Source organism: Loxodonta africana, chromosome 6 (assembly GCF_030014295.1).
Source record: "Loxodonta africana isolate mLoxAfr1 chromosome 6, mLoxAfr1.hap2, whole genome shotgun sequence".
Lineage (NCBI taxonomy): Eukaryota > Metazoa > Chordata > Mammalia > Proboscidea > Elephantidae > Loxodonta > Loxodonta africana.
In genome coordinates, this window is record NC_087347.1 from 1,699,373 (window position 1) to 1,721,604 (window position 22,232).

The 22,232-nt window shown below is 53.8% G+C and overlaps 1 protein-coding gene across 6 annotated transcripts in view; it reads left to right on the top strand.

Moving 5' to 3' along the window:
* The window catches only part of HDLBP (high density lipoprotein binding protein), a 73,278-nt gene that overhangs the window by 33,138 nt on the left and 17,908 nt on the right, over nucleotides 1-22,232 (top strand). For 4 of the 6 annotated variants that reach the window (XM_010600704.3, XM_023540280.2, XM_064286367.1 and 1 more), the window contains 11 exons: nucleotides 6,388-6,449; nucleotides 7,512-7,624; nucleotides 9,929-10,086; nucleotides 11,223-11,438; nucleotides 17,318-17,524; nucleotides 17,709-17,924; nucleotides 18,156-18,362; nucleotides 18,504-18,611; nucleotides 19,660-19,764; nucleotides 20,101-20,179; nucleotides 21,811-21,950. In XM_010600704.3, coding sequence (XP_010599006.1) covers nucleotides 7,549-7,624; nucleotides 9,929-10,086; nucleotides 11,223-11,438; nucleotides 17,318-17,524; nucleotides 17,709-17,924; nucleotides 18,156-18,362; nucleotides 18,504-18,611; nucleotides 19,660-19,764; nucleotides 20,101-20,179; nucleotides 21,811-21,950 — 1,512 coding nt within the window. In that variant the 5' untranslated portion in view covers nucleotides 6,388-6,449; nucleotides 7,512-7,548. Of the gene's footprint in view, nucleotides 1-1,430; nucleotides 1,497-6,387; nucleotides 6,450-7,511; nucleotides 7,625-9,928; nucleotides 10,087-11,222; nucleotides 11,439-17,317; nucleotides 17,525-17,708; nucleotides 17,925-18,155; nucleotides 18,363-18,503; nucleotides 18,612-19,659; nucleotides 19,765-20,100; nucleotides 20,180-21,810; nucleotides 21,951-22,232 lie in introns of those variants that run through there. The other 2 variants (XM_064286366.1, XM_003421165.4) reach the window with 2 other exon arrangements.

Consider the following 22,232-nt stretch of genomic DNA (forward strand, 5'->3'; position numbering starts at 1 on the left):
TGTTCTGCTAAACACACCTGCCCATGCCTTCTGCTGCTCAAGACCCTCCCCTGGATTCCCATCACCTGAGCATCACCCATATCAGGGCAAAAGGCTCTAGTGACCTGGCCCCCTGCTTCCTGTCCACGTTCCAGCCCCTCTGGGCCCCTCGCTGTGCCCAGGATGGCTGGACATGCAGGCACGCCACTTGTCAGAGTGCAGGCTGATGTCTCTACAGATCCCCAGGACTTACCGCTTACTACACGGTGGGTGCAGTGTGACGCCCACTCCTGTGAGCCCCACACCAGGGCTTCTGTGGGGCTCATGCAGGTGTCCCCAGGGCCGGACACACAGTGGGCGTGTGCATTCGCTCGTATATGAGTGCACAGGTGGGGGCTTTAAGTTTTTGAAGCGATTAAACTGGCAATGCTGATCCCAGTGGTAGAATTCTGGCTTTTCATGCTGGAGACTGGGTTTCCATTTCCTGGCATCTTGTGCACAGCCACCTGTCATCTGTCGCTGGAGGCCTGTGTGTTGCTGTGATGCTGAACAAGCTTCAGTGGAGCCTCCAGGCAAAGACACACTAGGAACAAAGGCCTGGCGGTCTATTTCCAAAACTCAGCTGATGAAAATCTGCGCCACAACAGCCGGATTCACCGTGGATCCTGGGGATGGCCCAGGACCCGGCAGTGTTTTATTGGGTCATGCATGGGGTCATCATGAGTCCGCTGGCTTCAGGGCAGAGCCCAACAACCAGCTGGCTGCTGAGGAGTGGGGTGGGACAGGTGGTCTACAGAAGTGGGGAACCAGGAAGTGAACACCCGACTCCCGGTTGTTGGGAGCACAGGGTTTGTTCCCGCCTGGGATTTTATTAGGCTGACCCCACTGGTCATCTAGGGATTGGAATTGTTTGGTGGTTAGGCCAGTAGTTAATTTCGTTTGTATTGTCCTTTGAGAGTCTTTTTTTTTTTTTGGTCGGGGGAGTGCTGGGGGGGCAGTATTGTTGCTGACACAAGTTTCCAGAAAAGCCCTCCTGGGTGTTCTCTTTCCTGTTCTTGGTAGTTTTCACTCTGCGGCTCTTGTGTGGCTTTAGCCCTCTGCTTTCTGGGGTGGCGATTAATTTCCTAAGTCCCCGACCCCACTTCACCACAACCCCAAAAAAAAAATGAAAAAAAAAAATCCCGCAGAAGCCCTTTTTGGAGCTGGGAAGAACGCCTGGGCGCGCTGCCCTGTCGGGGACGTCGGGGTGCGGGGCCGGCTGGGGGACCCCGGTGGCCGGCGCGCGGGGACCGAGCGGGCGGCGGCGTGGGCGCTGCGTCGGGCGGGGCGGGGCGCCGGCGGCTGACGTGTCTCGGTGGGATTGGAGCCGCCGCCCTATATAGCTGCCGGGCCGCGGCCGCCGCTCCTCCGAGCGTCCAGGCTTCTCCCGCGCGGACGGGGGGCGAGCGAGCCAGCGAGCGAGCGAGCGAGCGAGCGAGCGAGCGAGGGAGGGAGGGAGCGGGCGGCCCGCCGACTGGGTGAGCCAGGGGGCGGCGGGGCCGGGGTGCGCGCGGCGGGGCCGGGGTGCGCGCGGCGGGGCCGGGGTGCGCGCGGCGGGGCCGGGGTGCGCGCGGCGGGGCCGGGGTGCGCGCGGCGGGGGCGGGCCGCTGCGGGAGAAAAGTTTGGGGCGCGGGGGCGGGGGCCGCTGCCGACGTGGAGGGGCTCCTCGCCGGCCGTGCCCCCCCAGCACCCCGTCCCGCGTGCGCCCCCGTCCGCTGCTCGGTCTCGGCGCCTGTCCGCGTCCCGGCCGCGGTGGGGGGGGGCACCGGCTACGTGTCACTACTGCGCATGGGCCGCGGCGCTGGCCGGGAGGAAAAGTGCGAGAAACTTTCGGACGCGGCGCTTCTCGGCCCGCGGCGCCCGCGCTGCCGTGGACGGGCTGGCGGGGCCCGAGGGCGGCCTTCCTGGGCTCGGCGACCCGAGCGCCCCGTCGGCGGGCCTCGGCGGGCCGCGGGGGAGGGGTGCCGACCTGGGCCCAGGTCGCTGACGTTGGCGCGTCCGGGCCGAGCCCGCGGCGCCGCCCCCCCTCCCCGGGCGCCGGCCCCCCTCCCCGGGCTCCGGGTCCCCTCCCCGCCTCCCCAGCCCGGGCCGTCTCGGGGCCGTGGGTCCCCCGGCGCCGGCAGCGCCTCTGCGCGCCCCCGAGTGTGAGCCCAGCGGGTTCAGGACGTCGGGGTCAGTGGGGCTGCCGGTCGCCCGCCAGGTGCTGGGTGCAGGCGGCTCAGCCGGGGTTCCGGGTGTTGATCCTCTGCCGGCCGGGCTGCAGCCTCCTGCCGTGGCGTCGGGTGGGTTAGGTCGGCACAGCCCGGGGCGGGCCCTCGGTTGGTCCTCCGCCGGCGAAAGCTTACGGGTGCAGCGCTGCTGCCTCCCGGGGAGCGGGGCCTCTGCTGGGCAAGAAGACCTGTGCGCTCGGGATCCAGTCGCGCGGTGTGCTCTCAGCGACCACCTGCTGCAGTCTTCTCCTTGCGGGGGTCGGTCGCGGGGCGTGGGGGGGGCGGCGGCCTCCTTGTGCTTGAGTACAACCTGGCTAGACTCCAGCTTAACGGTTGAAAAATACATTACGGAAAAATACCGAATTTGGATGAAAGGTTGGAAGAGCCAAGTGCGCACTGGCCCTTTAAGCCTGTCCCCCGCCCCGCGGCCCTCGTGGCCTGTGGGAGGGCCCTGCTGAGGTGGCATCCTCAAGTCCCTCCAGTGCAGACTGGGTGCCGACTTCCAGGACCACGAGTCCTGCTGGCACCTAGTCTAGAGTGGACTGATAGTCTTAAAAAAAGACTAATTTTGTGCAGATCTGGATTTTATTTTGTTTTATTCTAAAGGTACTTGGAAGAAAGTTTTCCCTTGCAGGCTGGCTGTGTGTGTGTGTTTGTGTGCGTGCGTGCGCGCACTTGAAAGACAAGGGGAGAAGCTGGGACTTTTGGTGCTCCCTAGAGAAAGACGTCGCAGTCTGCTCCCTCAGGGGTTACAGCCCTGGAAACCCTGTGAGGCAGCTCTACTCTATCCTGTAGGGTCGCTACGAGTTGGAGACATCTTGATGGATTTGGTGGTTGGTATACCCATTCATGTTGCATTTTTGAAGTACTAAGATTCCCAGTTGTGGCTGAAATAAAATTCTTATGGAGATTTCTGGTGGCTAAGTTCCCTTTGCAAAGAAGTTTCCTTTCGAAAACATAATTGGCAAAACTTAGCCACTTAAATAATTCCTTGTTTAGAAGCAAAAAAACAAAATTCCCTTTACAAAATTCTTTATTGATGTCTGTTTGCTGGCACTGAGTTTGAGACTTTGTTGATTGTGTGGCCTTCTTGACAGTTCCTTGGGGGGTGGAAGAGAAGGCCGTTGGCGTCTACTGCTGTCTTTAGGTCTAGTTCCATTTGTTGTATAGTTAAGTTTTGCTGTCATACGCTCAGAATGACACTGGAAGTCCAGGTTGAGAATAGCCGTTGCATCGATGGCTCGAAATGCCAACGACTCACATTTGGTTGGTGGTTGGAGCAGCCACAGCCGTGGGGGACTATTACATGCAGCTGTCCTGGGATAGTCAAAGGTGGAAAGAGAGGAGGCTGGTGTGGACCGAGTAGGAGAACGGGCTTCACATGTCTGTACAAGTCTTGTGGGGAAGCGTGACTTGTTCCCCGTAGCCAGCAGGGCGAAAGGGGCTGTAGATTTTGGCGCAGTATAAAGCAGACCATTTTCAGAGCCTTCGGGGTGGGGCAGGCACCCGCGGAAGTGATGGGGTTCCCATCCTGGTGGTGTTCACGTGCTGCAGAAGAGTGGCACCTGAGGCCCTCTCACCCTGACTTGAGCTGTATTCTCAGATCCGCTGCGAACCTGAGGTGGCAAACGTTGGGCAGCTGTTCTGTGGTAATTGGCCTGCCAGAGGCCTCCTGGGAGCTTCAGATAGCAGGTGAAGGCCCTAGATGGAGAGCAGGTCCAGATGGCAGTGCGGCTGCTGTGGTTAGGCCCACTGGTGCAGCTGGGGTGAGCACAGGAAGCAGTTCAAGAACTGTCCAGTGTCTCTTGGTGGGACCAGTGGCCAGGAGCAGTTTGGCTAGGGCACCCTGGTGGGAAGTACAGAGGAGAGCTGAGTCCCCCGAGACTCCCCCAAGAGCTGGAAGCAGCACAGACTGCTAAAGTCTTAAGAGCAGGGTCTTGAGTTACTTAAAAGAGAAGGCAGTTACTGCCACTTTGTTTGATGACATTAGCCCTAGATCTCAAGTCTCTCATGGTTTCCCTGAGTTTCTAGCTCTGACAAGCTGTTATTGGAAATCCGGACTTGGAGGCCATGCATATCCTGTCTAACCACTCTGGAGCTCTCTGGAGGTCCATTCTCCCTGCCCTTTCCTGCTGCCCAGGTGGGGGAGTGAGGCAGACAGGCTCAGCCCAGGTTTTCCTTGTTGGATGTTAGTGAGAGTTCAGGTGTGCCGACGACCTGGCCTTAAGCTACTTGGGCTAAGGAGGCTTGTTGGAATTAACTTCTCCAGAAGGTGTTTGAGCGGCCTCACAGGAGACACGAGGAGTCACCCAGCAGAACAATCATGCCTTGCTTGTGTGCTCCAGGTGTGGGTGAGCCTGAGGCTTGGGGGAGTCTACTGCCTGCCATCTCAAGACTTGCCGAGCGCAGGAGACCCAAAGCACCCGTGGTCCGTGGAGGCCCAGGGAGAGCGTGGGCCCTGAGGTCACGTGGATGGACCTGGCCTGGGGCTAGAAGTCAGTGGTGTTAGTGGGCTCTAAGACATGCGTGGGCAGCTGTGCAAAGCGGAAGGTCAGCAGCCTTGAGTGTGCGCAGCCGGAGTGGGAGGAAGGTAAGGCAGGTGGACCAGGGCCAGTGGGCAGCTGGGTCCTTGACTTCACTGCTGGGTGCTCTGACATGGGGCACTGCCATCCTCACCCATCTGGTGGATATGTATGACTGTCACATGGGACCCAAGAAGCAGCTGTCTATGAGCTGCGCACACAGGTGTGGGGGCAGCAGTGGTGATCCCGGTTCAGCCGGAGCGCTCTCCCCCTTCCTTGCCGTCATCTTCAAGAGTTGCAGAGTGGAATTTGTTAGTGCTGCCCTCGACTAGGAAACCGTGGTGGCACAGTGGTTAAGAGTTATGGCTGCTAGCCGAAAGATTGGCAGTTTGAATCCACCAAGCGCTTTTTGGAAACTCTGTGGAGCCATCGTATTCTTTTAGGGTCGCTATGAGTTGGAATCGACTTGACGGCAGCGGGTTTGGTTTTTGGCTCTTGACTAAGGTTCTCTCGGTCAGTTTGTCCTCACTGCCGCCCATTCAGCCTCAGAGTGGACCTGTGCGTTTGGTGGGACTGGGCTCCAGGGCAGCTCTGCCACTGGCATGTAGTCATTTCTCCGAGTGAGTCAGCCCAACATCTCAATCTCGGCCAGCGTTGCGCTCTGGGAATGCCATGGTCTGTCTCTGCTTGGAGTGATTAGACACTTAAATCAGAAATCTCCCAGTGCCCCCCAGATCCCCATGAACTGCATTCCCGACTCCTGAACATGTGTCTTTTGGGCAAGATTGTTGGGGTGCTGTTCTCCAATTAGGTGGGGTGCTCTTGTTACTGTCGTTGGTTCTGCTGTTTCAAATACATGTCTTTCATCTGCCTTAAAATCTCTCACTACAGCTCGGGAGTACAGTCAGTATTGTGGTTCTCACCTTGGCCTCGCCTATGCACAAGTCCCCCAAGGCAAGGTGACCCATGCACTCTTACCTTACAGAGTAGTGCTTTGTCCTTTAAAGGTCCCTTCCCACCCTGCGATTTTGTGATCTGGTTTCCAAATCCCCAGTGGGTTAGAAGGAAATGGAGGGCTTTTACAGGGTAACAGTGTGGAAAACAAAGCAACTGCGGAACGCGCAGAGTGCTGTTAAGGACAGAAGTTTCTGGTAATCCTAGAAAGCTGAGAGGACTCAGGAAGGAGCTCACCTTCTGTCCTGTGTTAACAGCACAACGTTGTAGAAGCTGCTGGTTCTGACCCCGCGTCTGCAGATAAATAGTACACCACGAGGTTATTTAACCGTGCAGGGGAGCAAACTGTCCATTTCATGACAATTTCACTTCAAATGGTTAAATTTTAAAAGTTTTGGCCCTTAAGAGGTCACTCCCTCAGCTCCCTGAAAATGTTGTCTTCTGAAAGTTCTCGGTGGTTTGGGTTTTACTGTCATGTGCTTTGTTCGAAACTGATGGCTTAAGGGAGAGCTTCAACACACTTTTTTTTTTTTTTTTTCCAAGAAACTTGCCTAAGTCTTGGTATTAGTAACCAAAGTGTAAATAAGATTTTGACCTTTTCTGGCTGCGGAGTCCAAGGGGCTGGGCTTAAAATATAGATAAGTAACTTTTCTCCGGTTTGCCCCCTCCCCATCCCACACTAGCAAAAGCTGGCAGGCTGACAGGCGCCTCAGGACGGACTTCCTGGCTACTGACCGTTTCGCTGGTGAGTTGGTCGTCGTGTTTGCAGCCGTTCTTCTCGTGGGCTGTGTGTGGGTCTTCCTAGTCCCATGTGTAGCCTCTTCCATTACATCGCATTACCAAGTTTCCAGGGGCTCTTGAGAGACAATCTCTGAAGCCTCCTGTGTGTTTTAGAAATTATGCGAAAACTGCCCTGTTAAATTACTTGGGCTCTCATATGTTTGCCAAGGTACTGTGAGCAAGGTCTTGGGTGCATAACTGTGAGAGTGGGTTCTTCCCAGTCAGGGTGCACAGACCTCTCTAGGAGTGACACTGAGTGGTCCTGGGGAGGGGGGGCAGGCGCTAGCCCCCGTCGTCAGATCACCTCTTCCCCTCAGCTGTCCACTGGTGGAGCCACGTCCAGACACGGGAACCCTGGCTCCTGTGCCACATCCCAGGCCCTCATTTGGGCCAGCAGAGTACCATGTGGCGCTGAGGGTGGAGTCTGCAGCCAGACTGCTTGGGCACCTGCGCTGGCCTGAGGAGCTGCTGCAAGCGGCCCCACAACCAGGCAGCCGACTGGGGGAGAGTGACCATACTGACATGCTTTGGAGGCACTTAGCACAGTGTGTGGGCACAGCCTGGTTACCACCAAGTACGTACGGAAACTTGGGTCCAGGCTGCTGAGTTCAGTGGACGAGCGCCTTGCAAATTGTTAGGTTTGTTTTTTGCCGCAGCTGCCACGTGTATATGGACTGTGCGTCAGGAGATGTGTGAGTGACACAGCTCCACAGGTGCTGCTCTGCCTGGGCCACACCAGGTGCGGTGGGCATGCAGCCCTCGAGCATCCCTGAGCCGCCACCTCTGTGGTGACGGGGACGCTTTGAGGGCACAGTGGACCCAAGATCCTCACCTTTTTTGCCTTTTCATTGCTTGGTGAGAGTTTGCATATCAGAGGTTGTAAGTGAGGAAAATAAAAAGGTATAGCTTGCTGGTAAAAGAGAATAGAAGCTTTGGCCAAAGTTTTCAGGCTAACAGTCTCCTAGGTGATTGAGAGTTGGCTGTACATCTGACTTTCTTCCTCTGTGACTTGTTCTTCCTGCTGCAGTGGCTTACCTGGACTGTGCGTCGGTGTGCAACCAACAATGAGCTCCGTTGCAGTTCTGACCCAAGAGAGCTTTGCTGAACACCGGAGTGGGCTGATTCCACAACAAATCAAAGGTGATGCCCCTTGTGCGCTCTTCTTGCTGACTCTCGGGCACTGCCCCTCCAGCCCTGTGGCCTTTCTGGAAATCCCTTTTGGTTCTCCAGTTGTTGGACAGGGCCAGGAGTCTGTCTGTCTATCTGCACCTCAGTAGGTGAGAAGCAGGGCTGGCTAGCCAGGGGCAGGTGAATCTGAACACAGTAAGTTTTAAAATGTGATAAGCATTCTGGATAGCCAACAGATTTGGCTGTCAAAGCTGCTGTTCCCTGGTTGTGTTAAGACCTAGGCTGTGTGTGCCCAGAAGCCCACCCTGAGGGTGAAGGCTAGGCCTGGCTTCTAGCTTCCTGAGGCAGCTCAGGGTCAATAGCAGTGCCATTAGGAGAGATAGGACACAAGCCACAGTGGTGGTTTTAAATCTTCCGATACACGTTATACAGAAAGAAATGGGCAAAGTTAATTTTAATATATATACGGTTCTTGGGTTACAGACGAGTTCCATTCCTAAGTCTGTTTTTGAGTTGAATTTGTACATAAGTTGGAACAGCTGGGCACAGTTCATACTTAACATAGTCGAATGTTTTTTTGGTATATATTCTGTGTAGTGTGCCTTTGTATGCATAAAAACATTAAAGAAACTCTTCCAGATACACTAAGACGTCTTACGTGTAATATCACAGTAACGGTGTTACGATGGGTGTCGCAAAGTAGCGCCTGTTTGTTATTACGAACCATTGTACGTACCTCGAATTTTTAATAGGCTTTACAGGGGTTGGTTCATAACTACGGGTTGTACATAAGTCAGAGGTTTGTAACCCAGGGACTACCTGTGTTTTATTTAGCTCAGTATATCTAAAACATTGTCGTCATAACATCTAATATTAAAAAAAAGGGGATGTGATGATATTCTCTGGTTTTCTCTATGAAACCTTGTGTGTTTTAGGACGACAGCACATTCCCATTCAAATGGAAAATCTTCCCTGAAGCCCTTGATTAGGGACGGGCTGTCATCAGCTGTGTGGCTCCAAGGGGTAGATTCACAAATCCAGGTGGTTCCGAGCATACTTAAAGGTTTTCCTGAGGAATCGAGTGTCCACTCATAATGTTAAGTTGAAATTCAAAAAAAACATATTTCAGGGGCTTGGTAGCCACATGTGGCTGCCGTTTGGGGCAGCGTGAGCCTGAGCACTCAGCGGAGGCTGCAGTCTGTAACGCAGCAGCCTGTTGGGGGGCGTGGCTCCATTTGTAGACGGGGAGCAAGGTGCTGGAAGAACACACTGCTTATCAGCACTGCTGCGCATTTACTGGGGTTCTTGGGCAGCCTGGTCATGGTGCCAGCGAGTGCTGGAGCCAGGAGTCCGATGTAGGCCTGCCTGGTTCCAAAGGTCGGCCTGTTCTCTCTGCACCTCCATTCCAGTATTTTCTCACCGAGCTTGCACTGAGCCAGACACTGTGTGGCCCCGGGCACTCAGGTGACCCCCAACAGGCATACTTGGCTTTCTCAAGGACTCAGGTGACCCCTGACAGGCATACCCTGCTTTCTTGGGGACTCGGGTGACCCCCGACAGGCACCCCCTGCTTTCCCGGGGTCTCGGGTGACCCTGACAGGCACACACTGCATTTCCGAGGGCTTGGCGGTCCCCAGCGGTCATTCCCAGGGCCCCTGCTTGGTGGGGCAGGAGCCCCTGGTGGGCAGGAGTGTGACGAGGGCGCTGTGGCTGCTCGAGGAGCCTGGCTTCTGCATGGGAGGATGATGAGGTGTGGTGGGTCCCACAGAGTCCTACCTGTTGCCCACGTGGAGAGTCAGCTGGAGCTGCCTCAGAAGCCTCTGGTGGGCAGCCCTGTGGCACCCCATTGTTTGGTTCCGTAAGTTTAGGGGCGCTCTGTGACTGATACCATGGTAGGTGTGGCTTTTTAGTTCAGCTTTAGGTTAATCTCAAGGACCTAATCATCTCTTTCGGCAAAGCCGGCTTCATGGAGCTCGCCCTGGTAGGAGGACTGGAGCACACACTGCCTTGGCTGACTTCACATGGGAGTTAGGGACTAGGGCCTGGCCTCCCTTCAAGTTTGTACACTGTAATTCTGGGCACGAGCTGCCACCTCGGTGGGCATGGCAGAGGCTGCTGGGCTGGGGGCCTAAGTGAGCCTGTCCTGACCTCCTGCAGCCCTGTCCCATCACTGCAAATGACAAGGTTTTGGTGGTTGAGGAAGTTGTCACTGGGTCAGTTGGTATCTTTTTTTTTTTTTGGCTATAAAACTGTTGAAGTATTTTTCACCTGATGCTGAAAGCCATGGGCTTTCTATTTGGTTTGCCCCTGTTCCAGTTGCTACTTTAAATTCAGAAGAGGAGAGCGACCCTCCAACCTACAAGGATGCCTTCCCTCCGCTCCCTGAGAAGGCAGCCTGCCTGGAGAACGCCCAGGAGCCCGCTGGGGCCTGGAGCAACAAGATCCGGCCCATCAAGGCTTCTGTCATCACTCAGGTGGGCACTCCCTGCCAGTCCCTCCAGGAAGACAGCAGGGGATACCGGGGGGATTGAGTATGTGAAGATGAATCCACTGGGGGTGTAAAGGGAGGGGCCTTAGGCAGATTTCATCAGCACCCCACCCCGTGTGCCCCTACCCAGCCTAAGCTCCATGAGAGCACAGCCTTCCCTCTCTTCACCGTGTACCCTTGTCCCAGGAGGAGGAGCGGACGGCACATGCTGGGTTCTCAGGTAGTACTTGTCAGGTTATCGGGTCCCATTGTTCAGTTCTGAAATCTGGTCTGCGTTCCCAAAACTGTGGGACTGCTCCTACCACCAACGTCCAACGAGACTTCGTCTCCACTTCCACCTCTCAGCCCACATGTGGAGTGCTCCTCTCTTCTGACTTCCATGACACCACTGTCTTCATTTTCTTTTGGCCTCACAAGTCCTCTCTTCCACCTGCGTGGGGATGGACAGCATCTCGGGCCCATTTTCTCTCTGCGTCATTTCCATGGTCTCACGTTGGGTCTTTTGCCTGTAGAGTTGACTCAAAACTACCTGCCTCCTCAGCCTTTCAGTGGGCCTCTGACACCTATCTAAGACAAGTCTTCCTGGTCCTGTAAATGTACCACCTTCTACTTTGTAGCTCGAGATAGAAACCCGGGGTCGTTCTTGATCCTCCGGCCTGTATGCCCTCCTGAGTCCCTCTCCTAGAGAAACTGGTGTTGTCAGGTAGAATATGTCCTTCTGCTTGAACTCCTTAGGGGCTCCCCGTTTTACTTAGAAAACCAACACGCCTCCTCACAGGGAGCTTCCAGGGTGGGCTCCCCACCCACGCACGTTGCCACCTCCTTGTTGAACTCACGGATGCTTCCCTGCCTTTGCCGCTGTTCCCCTCACCTCCTGCCAGTCGGGCTCAGGTGTCCTCTCTTCAGAATGCCCATCCTCAGCCTCTCCTCCCGCCCCTCTGCCCAGGCTCTCATGGCCCCTGTTTACCTCCCAGCACTGACTGCTGTCTGCCCTTACTTACTCTTCGTGTAACGAGGGCTCTGTCCCAGGGCTCAGGGCGGCGCCTTCAGTGCCCAGGTGCTCAGACTGCACTCTTTTCTCCTCCTCCTCGCTCCACCATCCCGTGGGTCTTGTCCGAGCAGGTGTTCCATGTGCCCCTGGAGGAGAGGAAGTACAAGGACATGAACCAGTTTGGAGAAGGTGAACAAGCAAAAATCTGCCTTGAGATCATGCAGCGGACGGGTGCACACCTGGAGCTGTCCCTTGCCAAAGACCAGGGCCTCTCCATCATGGTCTCGGGGAAGCTGGATGCCGTCATGAAAGCCCGGAAGGACATTGTCGCCAGACTGCAAACGCAGGTGGGTGTTCCGTGCGGTGTGCTGATGCTGTGCCAGAGTACCTGTGACGCGGTCAGGCAATGTTGCACCCTTACCGCTGGGGACCCAGGACGGCGCGGAGCCACCACGTCGGGCGTGTTGCTCAGCCACCTACCGTGTGACTGTCTGATTGAATGACTGAATGGGGGAGGCTTGTCCCAGAGCTTGACACTTAGGAGGAACTGGGCCTGCGTGAGGTGTGATGGGTGGGTGGACATGGATTGGCCCCTGTGTTTTGCATGACAGGTAGCTTTCTCATTTGTCTTTAGTTAAAGATTTACAGGTCCAGCCTTTGGAGATTCTAAATTCAATTTTTTTTTTTTTTAAAAGCAGTTTTCTAGTCCTTGGCAGCCTGGCCCCAGTGCTTGGAGTTTATTTGGGGAAACCCTGATGGCATTGTGGTTAAGAGCTACGGCTGCTAACCAGAAGGTTGGCAGTACGAATCCACCAGCTGCTCCTTGGAAACTATGGGGCAGTTCTACTCTGTCCTGTAGGGTTGCTATGAGTCAGAATCAGCTCGACAGCAGTGGGTTTGGTTTGGTTTGGTTTTGGTTTTGTTGTAATAAGTCTGTCCGTGGTGCCTTTCTCCTACTAAGTGGCATTGTGTCGAGACCACGATCAACTCAGAGCGTATTGTTAACACGTAATATGACAGATTGGCTAGCCAGAGGACCCACTAGGTAGTCTCTGACCCTTGTGGGAACCGGCTCTAGATCAGATAGGATCTGATCCCAGAGAGGTTGTGGGGCAGGAGCTGGGGGCCCAGCAGTGGGAGCGCTCTCTCTCTGTCACTGTCTTAGTCGTCTAGTACTGCCATAACAGAAAAACCACAGGTGGATGGCTTTAACAAAGAGAAATTTATTTTCTCATAGTAAAGCAGGCTAAAAGTCCAAATTCAGGGCATCAGCTCCAGGGGAAGCCTTTCTCTCTCTGTCGGCTCTGGAGGATGGTCCTTGTCCTCAAACTTCTGGTCAAGGAGCTTCTCAGGCACAGGGACCCCGGGTCCAAAGGATGCGCTCTGCTCCTGGTGCTGCCTTCTTGCTGGTATGAGGTACCCAGCCCTCTGCTTGCTTCCCTTGCCATGCCCCAGGGAAACTCCCTTTACCTTGGATGAGGGAGGTGACCTGAGTAAGCTTGGTGTTACAATCCCACCCTAATCCTCTCAGCATAAAATTACAATCACAAAATGGGGAACAACCACACAATACTGGGAATCATGGCCTAACCAAGTTGATACACACATTTTTGGGGGGTGGTGGGGGGGGGACGCATAATTCAATCCATGACAGTAGCTTACTCAACTATGTGGCTTGGGGAAGGTCACTCACTCTGTCCGGCTTCATGGAATTGCTAAATGTGTGTAAATTACTTACCAGGATGGCTGGTGTGTAGTAAGCTCTCAAACTTCTGCTCTGTCCACTAGTCGAGACTGCTTTGGGATTGGGCACTGTGGGGATGCGCTTCAGGCCCCCACCACTCACCTCCCACCTCAGGTTATTTTAGAGTAAATCCCAGACACGCTGTTTGACCTGTACGTGACCCCCACGCCGTTACCTCCGTGAAGTTCATCGTAATTTATCAATGCCATCTCCATACTCAGCCCAGTCTGTTTTCACACTTCCCTCTTCATCTCAGAAGTCTTTTCCCGGGGCTCTTCAGATCCATTACAGGTTGTGTCTGGTCATAGTCTCAAGTTTCTACTCCAACAGTTCCCCCTCCTCCATTTTTAAATGCCATCAATTGGTGGGAACCGTGGGGTTTGATTTGTCCTGCCGTCTGTCATCACTTCTGCACCCTGGCGTTTAGATGTCAAGGCCTGATTCCCTCGATGCTCAGTTTCCTTGTTTGGTGAGGAGACTGTAGGTGATGCCGAATCTCTGGCTCTGCCTGTGCTGATGCCGACTCCGGAGCTTGCAGGCTGGTCCACGCGTCCTGAAGTTCCTTGTCGTCTCGCACTCACTGGTTTAGCATCTGCTGGTGATTGTTGCCTGAACTCACTGGGAGTTGCAAGTCATGATTTTCTCATCTGTCGCTCCTTCTACACTAGTCGGTATTCTTGTGAAGAACTTCATTTCGTCCACTGTCCGTATGGAAATGCAGGAAGGTAAGGGTTCTTTTCCCTGACGACTGTGCAGAGGAAACGTTACCAGTCATCTCTGGAATGCTGTTATGAACTCAGATTTTTACCTTTGATGTGCCTCATTCTGTGCAGTCCTTGTCTGTGCTTGAAATGCCTCATCTCTGGCCAGCAGGGGCCCCTTCAAGCAGACTGCCATCCTCTCTCCAACTGCTTCGTTTCTAGCAAAGGACAGCACCCAGGCTAATCCTTGTGCAACCTAGAATCAGCTCTGTGACCAGGAACCCGGTCCCTTGGGCGGCTGCATGTGCAGACCACAGTCTAGATGCTCGTGGTGTCCCTGTCAGGGAAGAGCAAGCCAGAGTGCAGGCTGCTTCTGGTTAACGCACCCTGGCTGGGGTCTGGCCGCCTTGGGTTTGTGTTTGTCTCTTTGGTGACAGTTCTCCATTCCTAATGACATTATTACAGTGAATGGCTTTGTTTTCACTGTGATAGTTAGAAAATGACGCTCCCAGTGTTATTACCAACAGTAAGACCCCTCGGTGCACTTTAAGACTTCCTTAAAATGCAGTGGGAATACAGTGTCTTCAGGTCATCTGGAGTAATTCTCTGGGTTATGCTGTTATCTTGGTATAGAGTGAGGTTCATTTGTTTCACTTTATTTTTCATGTTTTCAAGTTATTTGAACATTTATATGATCACAGGGTCAGAACTCTATTTCAAGGGTGTTCAGAGAATTCGCCCTTCCAGCCTGCCTCCTCCTTCACCCTGTCTTGTCCTCTCCACTGTAGGTGACCTTCCTTCATCTTTTGCTTATCCTCCTGCTATTGTTGAGACTAGAAGCAAAGGGTAGCTTGCCATAAACCCTGTTCTGCACCTTGCTTTTGTGCATCTTTTCTGGAGGTGTCCTTGTGTCAGCGAGTAGTGATTTTCCTCGTTTACGCAGCTGCGTGACATTCTAGGTGTACAACAATTTATTGAAGCCGTCTCTGTCAACGGCAGTTGGGTGGTTTCCAGACTTTGCTGTTGTGAATTGTCACAATAAAAATCTAGTGTGCACACTCTTTCCCATCCTGCCCAGTGTGTCTTGGGACAGATTCCTAGAAGTGAGCCAGCTGGGTCGAAGGGTCACCACACATGCAGTTTTGCTATATGTCGCTGCCTTCCCTCCCTTGGGCGCAGTGCCACCGTGCACTCTGCTGGCCGCATCCAAGCACCTGCTTCCTGTCGCCCTGCAGGCTTATCAGCGCTGGGCTCTGCCAGTCCAGAGGTGGCTGAGAGCACTTCTCATTGGCATTTTCTGACGAGCAAGATCGAGTGTCTTTTCATTGTCTTGAGGGCCATTTTCCTGTGAATGGTCTGTTCATATCTCTTGCCTATTTTTCTATCGGTTTGTCTGTCTTCTCAGTTTCAGGAGCTTAGTGTATTAGAGCTTTTTGAAACCCTTCATTGGTAATATAAGTCACAAGTAATTTTTGCTAATCTGTCCTTTGTTTTTTGATGTTGCCCACTTGTGGTTTTGCTTGTGAAAGTTTTATTCTTATATAGTCTAATTTATTAACCTTTTATTATCTTGTGTCATTGTTAGCAAAGTTTCTTTTCACTTCTGGCTTGTAAGAGCGATCTGTGTTTTCTTCTGGACTTTGTGAGGGTGTTCCTGCATTCAGTTCCTGTTCTATTTGGAATTTATGGTGAATGGTGTGAGCTGCAGACCCTGTTTCATCTTTTCCATGTGACTATAAAGTCCTCAATGCCATTTTTGAAAGATCTTTTTTCCCGGTTATTGGAGATGTTGCTTTTATCATGAACTAAATTTGCATAGTAATTTGGATCTATTGGGGCCCTGGTGTCTCGGTGCTTAAGAGCTCAGCTGCTAACCAAAAGGTCGGCACTTCAGATCTACCAGCCACTCCTTGGGAACCCTGTGGGGCAGTTCTGTTCTGTCCTGTAGGGTCACTGTGAGTCAGAATTGACTGGACATCAATGGGTTTGGGTTTTTTTTTTGTTTTGTTTTTTTGCGGCGGGGGGTGGGGGGCGGGGTCTATGAGTTTTCCATTGCTCTGCTGCTTTAATTATCATGGTTTTGTAGTGTGTTTTCATACGTAGTTCATCTTCACCCACCTGTCCCCCCCTCCCTTTATCCACCTGCCCCCTTGTGCTGCTCTTCAGAGTTTTCCCGGCTATTCTGTTCTTATTTGTTCTGCAGTGCAAAGCTCATAATCAGTGTTTTCATCGAAGTTGCATGCATTTTCAAAAACTGATCTTGGGAGAATTGCCATCTCTGATGTAAATCATCCTGTAGAGCTTTTGAAGGGATTTCTAGTTTTTAATACACGTATCTCACCGTTTTTGTTGGGCTTAAGCCTACGTATGTTATGGTTTGGTTTTTTGTGTGTTTTTTTTTTTTTTTTTTTTGACCTATTATTAATCGGTGTTCTTTTCTAGTACATCTTTAGCCAGTTGTTTGCATACGCTACGGCCGTTTCTTGTCCCTTTATAAGCAGTGAGACTTTCATAGTCGTCACTCTCCAGGGACGCTGTCCAGTGTGGGTTTCCAGGTCTGCGGGTGCGTGAGCTGCCAGTGCAGGCTCTTACCTCTTCCCGTCACGTCGTGTTTGCTGTGCATCCTCACGCTGCACCTCCCCGGGGGCCTCCTCCAGTGCAGGTCAGGCTTCTGGGTTAAGTGGTGGCATGTTAAAAAAAAAAAAATCCATCGGTTACTATTTTCTTTGGAATTTTCTTCAGTAAAGGATTTGAATTTTGCAGGAGGTGACCCTTGGATTTTTGTCCTTAGATCAAGGATATGATGGGCTGTGTGAATGGGCTTTCTGGTAACTGAACCACTTCTGGATTAAGTCTCGTTGGATCATAACTGTTTTTGTAAGGTGTGATTGGGTTCTGTCTGGGGCTGTTTTATGTAAGGTTTTCTCATGAATGGCCAAAATGAGACTCAGATGGCTGGTGTTCCTGCTACATCCTGCTTTCTGCAGGGGGAGGCCATGGTGGCACTTTCTGCCCCAGTTGTTTCATTGCGTCTAAGTTACAATTTAACATTTCTGTTGAGAGTGTGGAAGCAGCTCGTGGTAAGGTTGTATCACTTGGGAAGGGGGAGGCCTTTCAGTAATGTAGCAGAAGGCACTTGCGTTGGGAGCCTCGGCGTTTTCCCTAAGTCCCCTCAGTTTGCATCTGTTTTCTGTAAAGTGCAGGAAGACAGATGGGGCTGTCCTCCATGTTGGTCTCTTTGGGGAGCCACTTCTCTCTAGCCTCACGCAGGGTGTTGATTGTTTTCATTTTCTTTCATCTAATGAGATGTTACCGCAGCTGCTTGTAAAAGAGCAGGAGGACAAGGTTGTTACTAGACAACAAAGCTTATGTCAGAAGAAGACAGCGTGGAAGTCCAGAAACGAACGCATGTGAGCAGTCAGTGGGCACCTGTGTCCCTTCCTCATGCCCAGATCCTTGTGTTGGGGACCTGATGTACGTGGGGATCACAACGGTGTTGTTCTTGAACACCCTTGTCCTCTCGATGCAGATAGCCGTCTGGGAAGACGTTCATCAAATAAGCACCCTAACTATTATAGCAGTTCACAGGGTGGCATGGGGCCAGGGCACACTTCCCCAAGTGTAAGGCGTTTCAGCTGAGACTGTTCTAAAGGATGGGATGGGTTGGGGTCAGCTAGGTAAAAGCAGGTGAGAGCGGCGTTCCTGCCAGAGAGCGCACATCATTTGGGAAGAATAAGTTTCTTTTGAGCCTACGGTTTTGTTTGACTCTTTTTTGCTGTAGGCCTCAGCGACCGTTGCTATTCCCAAAGAACATCATCGCTTTGTGATTGGCAAAAATGGAGAGAAACTGCAAGACCTGGAGCTAAAAACTGCAACCAAAATCCAGATCCCACGCCCAGATGACCCGAGCAATCAGATCAAGATCACCGGCACCAAAGAGGGCATCGAGAAGGCTCGCCACGAGGTCCTGCTCATCTCAGCTGAGCAGGTGCGCAGCACCCTCCCTTCTGCCTGCTACAGCCTCACCTTCCTGTGCGTGTGGGCTCTCCAGCTCACCAAGGCGGGCATTGAGACAGATGGGTAGCCAGACCTGCCGCTGAGTCCTGGGCGCTGACACGGAGCCATCGGTGACACTGAGCCATCGGTCTCACTGAGCCGCTCTCTCTTCCCAGGACAAACGTGCTGTGGAGAGGCTGGAAGTGGAGAAGGCCTTCCATCCCTTCATCGCCGGGCCCTACAATAGGCTCGTGGGTGAGATCATGCAGGAGACAGGGACACGCATCAACATCCCACCCCCCAGCGTCAGCCGGACGGAGATCGTCTTCACCGGGGAGAAGGAGCAGCTGGCCCAGGCGGTGGCACGCATCAAGAAGATTTATGAGGAAAAGGTACGCGCTTGGCAGTGCAAAGTCCCGCACCTAGGAGGGAAGGGCGGGAGTAATTGTGTTGAAGAGAAAGCCCCATCCTTGAGTGCTGAGGCGTGTGGGGTTTGTTCACTTGTTGCTGACCAGCTGCTGTCACCGGGGCCCTCTCCTCTCACCAGCCTGCTCTCTGGGCAGTGGTGTCTGTTCCCTTTACCAGCCCTGCCCTTCCTGACTGCCCTGCTTCCTGACACCTAGAAAAAGAAGACCACCACCATCGCAGTGGAGGTGAAGAAATCACAGCACAAGTATGTCATCGGGCCCAAGGGCAATTCCCTGCAGGAGATCCTGGAGAGGACCGGGGTTTCTGTGGAGATACCTCCCTCAGACAGCGCCTCAGAGACCGTGATCCTTCGTGGCGAGCCTGAGAAGCTGGGGCAGGCGCTGACCGAGGTCTACGCCAAGGTGAGTGCCACTCACTGAGATCCTGAGAGGTCCTGGGCCCTGGTGGGGGTAGGAAACATGCCAGGCTGGGGCCTTGCTTGCCACCTAAGCCATAAGCGAGCAGTCTGACAAAGCCATGTGTTTGTTTCCGTGTTTTTCCAGGCCAACAGTTTCACCGTTTCCTCTGTCTCTGCCCCCTCCTGGCTGCACCGTTTCATCATTGGCAAGAAAGGACAGAACCTGGCCAAGATCACACAGCAGATGCCAAAGGCAAGGGGCATTCTTGCGTGGGTTCCGTGGAGTGTCTCCCGTGTTCTTTTCTCAGCCCGCCCGTACATCCCATTTCTGACACTGGTTTCATTGCTGCTGCTGCCCCAGGCATCACTTTGAAGACGGAAAAACTTTTCAGCTAGCTGCTCGCTTTCTGAGGAGGAGCCGGAGAAACTTAGATACCTGCGTCACGCCAGGGAGAGTGTGTGTTGTTACTAGGTTTAATCAGCATCTTAAGAAGTATTCCGTTTGGTAGGTGTGGTGTAGTAACTTCGCAATAGTTACACCAGGAGCTCTTGAAGAACAGAACTTGTATACAGATTTGTGTTCAGTGTGCGGTGAATGGGCCTTTTCATCCTCTGCCTCCCTGTTCACCAAAGGGGAGACGGTAGCTCCCGATAAGCTTCAGCAGAGAAAAATACCAGCAAACACGCATCTGTTGTATTTTACTCCTGTTGTTCAGTCCCTTGGTTTTTTCTGGGCTCATGCTCCTGATGGCTATAGGTGCAGTTGCTCATGTGGCAGGTATCCCCTAATGAGCTTTTCATACTTTGCATCCGAAATCATGTAACCAGCAGGGGAGGGCGGCTTGTCTGTGTAACAACGGTGAATTCCTCTGCCACCCCCAGCAGCTGTGCGTGTTTTAAAATGCGGCCCCCACTAGCTGAGTATTCCTTATGAGGCTGCAGAGCAATTGGGGTTCTAAAGGGAATAGAAAGCAACACCTGAGACATGAACAACAGGTGCTGCTGTGCTTTAAGTCAGCGGTGCGGGGACAGGCACTGTGTAAAGGACGTTGCCGTCTCCGTTCTTGGTGAAAGGGAAGATGAAACTACCAAAACAGTGGGCCTCACCCGACTCTCTTCCCACTCTGCTTGGCGTCCAGTGGCGTGACCCTCCCTTCCATGTATTCACTCAGGACAGCTTTGGGTCTTTGGCTGCCCCAGGAAGGCCCCGCTGGCTCTGTGCTCACGGATGACTGCACACACAGGTGGGTCCCCGCACCATGCCCTCCAGCCTAACCGGCCTTGTTTTTGGTGATGGGTAGGTTCACATCGAGTTCACCGAGGGCGAAGACAAGATCACCCTAGAAGGCCCCACGGAGGATGTGAACGTGGCCCAGGGACAGATTGAGGCCATGGTCAAGGACTTGGTGAGCTGCGGGGGGGACCTGGGCCGGGCCAGCCAGATACCATGCAGGCTGGCTACGCGAGCTGTACATTCTGGAGGTGCAAAAGGGTGGCAGTTGGGCGAGGGGCAGGCTCTCAGACAGGTGCTGACCATCCAGAAGAACTGTGGGTAGAGGAGACCTTGTTCTGAAGAGGGGCCATACAAGGGGGCCCAGGGGACAGTCCTACAACAAGGTGGTCCTGCTGGCAGTAGCAATTAGAAAGGCAGCTGTGGACAGCTGTCAGGCTTTGGGCCCAGCTCGCGGTCCACGGGCCTGTCACATCCCCCCGGCACCCATGCCTTTGTGTTCTCTCTGCAGGTTAACCGGATGGACTACGTAGAGATCAACATCGACCACAAGTTCCACAGACACCTCATCGGAAAGAGCGGATCGAACAGTGAGTGAGCCCGGGGCAGGGTGTGCCTCTCCAGGGCATGCCAAGGAGAGCTTGGCGCTGAGAACTGGGTGTCCGTGTGGACAGCCACCTGGGCCAGGCTCTCCTCGTCTGGGGAAGGCAAGCCATGGTAGTCTCGACCAAGTCGCCTAGCTGCCCGCTGGAGGGGCCGCTTCTTTCTTCCCCTGGGGCAGCTGTTGACGCTTTCACCCTCCCTGTGTCGCCCAGGGAGCGCTGCCTTCAGCTCTCAGCCAGGCCAGTCGGCTGCAGACCACCAGGCTCTGGTTCACATTCCCTGCTGAGTATGCTTTATCTGGAGGTCACTGAGGACTGAGAAATTTCTACACATGTGCGCAGGGAGGGATTGTGTCGAGCAAGCAGTGAAGGGTCAGAGCAGGTTCCATCGACTTAGCTAATTCAGGTCGTAGGTGTGGTACAAGCCTGTGGTGTGTGGCTACAGTGCTGTCGTAAACCAGGAGGGTGGGGCAAAAATGAGCTTCCCTGCCACCCCTGGCAGGTACACTTGTTTCAAAGTTTGGTCCCCGCTGTGTGTATCATTTCTTGTACAGCCAAAGAGGAGTGGGGGTTTTAAAAGAAGAAAACCAAAAAAAAAGAAAACCAAACCCGCTGTTGTTGAGTCAGTTCCAACTCTTAGTGACCCTGTAGGACAGAGTAGAACTGCCTCATAGTTTCCAGAGAGCACCTGGAGGATTTGGACTCCCAGCCTTTGGTTAGCAGCTGTAGCACTTAACCACTACACTTCCAGGGCTTCCACCTAGAAGAGTGGGTAGTAAATACGTGAAGAGTAAGGGTGTGGGTGTGATCATGTAGCTAGCACCCAGCAAAGGAGTCCTGCCTTCAGCAACACGGCCCAGTGCATGCATGCTCTGAAGACAGCTTCACCCCTGGCACTCCAACTTGAGGTGGAGAGATGTGAGGCTGGAGCACACACCCAGTCGACAAAGGGTCTGAGCTTAGGTTGATACGGCGACGCCCGTGTGAGAGGGCCCCCACTGTGTCCTCGAAGTCCCTCTGCTGTGGCTGCACCAGCATGTACCTGGTTGGCATTGGCATGGTGTCTGTGAGTGTTTCTAAGTGACGGGCACTCAAGCCTCCCTGCTGTGTGGCTGCAGCACTGTGCACCTGGCTGGTGTTGGCATGGTGTCTGGGTGTTTCTAAATGACAGGGACTCAAGTCTCCCCGTGCAGAGTCACTTCAGTTAGTTTTACGTTTACAGCCGATAGGGCCATTCAGACACTGTCATTGCTCCTGTTGTAAGGGCCTGGGGTTTTAGTAGGTTTTCCCCCTCCCCCCTTGCCCCCCGAGAATGTAACGTTTTCACTTGAATAGCAGTTCCTAAACATGTCTGCTCATCGGGAACACCTGCGTTCTTTTAGCTATTCCAAAGACCAGGCCATGCTAAGGCACGGGACCTGCGGGGTCTAGCGTGGAGTCAGGATGGGGAACCACGGCTGTAGAAAAAGACCCAGCTAGCTCTTCAGATGTAGGAAAGCTTGCTTCTGGGCCGTGGTCACCACATTGGGTGAGTGGGCGTGGCTGCTTAGGCCGTCTGGGGTTGGTCCTCGTGGCTGTAGGCCACGCTGTGCCTAAATGTCTTTCTGTTTGTTCTCCAGTAAACAGAATCAAGGACCAGTACAAGGTGTCTGTGCGCATCCCTCCTGACAGCGAAAAGAGCAACCTGATCCGCATTGAGGGGGACCCGCAGGGCGTGCAGCAGGCCAAGCGGGAGCTGCTGGAACTAGCCTCACGCATGGTGAGCCGTGCAGGCTGAGCGGGGTACCTTGGGCCTGCTGGGCAGGAGTCTGTGTGGAGAGGCACGGTCAGGGCACAGCACTGGGGGAAAGCCCCAGGTCACGCATCAGGCGGGCATGAGTCGGACTTGCTGCAGGCATTTCTTCCACGCCCAGGTGACCAGCACATCCTGCTCACCAGCACTGTGCCATGCACAAGGCTGGAGCTGCACCTAAGGGTCCTGACACCCAGCGCCCGCTCCTGAGCCTGGCTGGCTGTGGTGGGTTGAGAGCATTACCTCCGC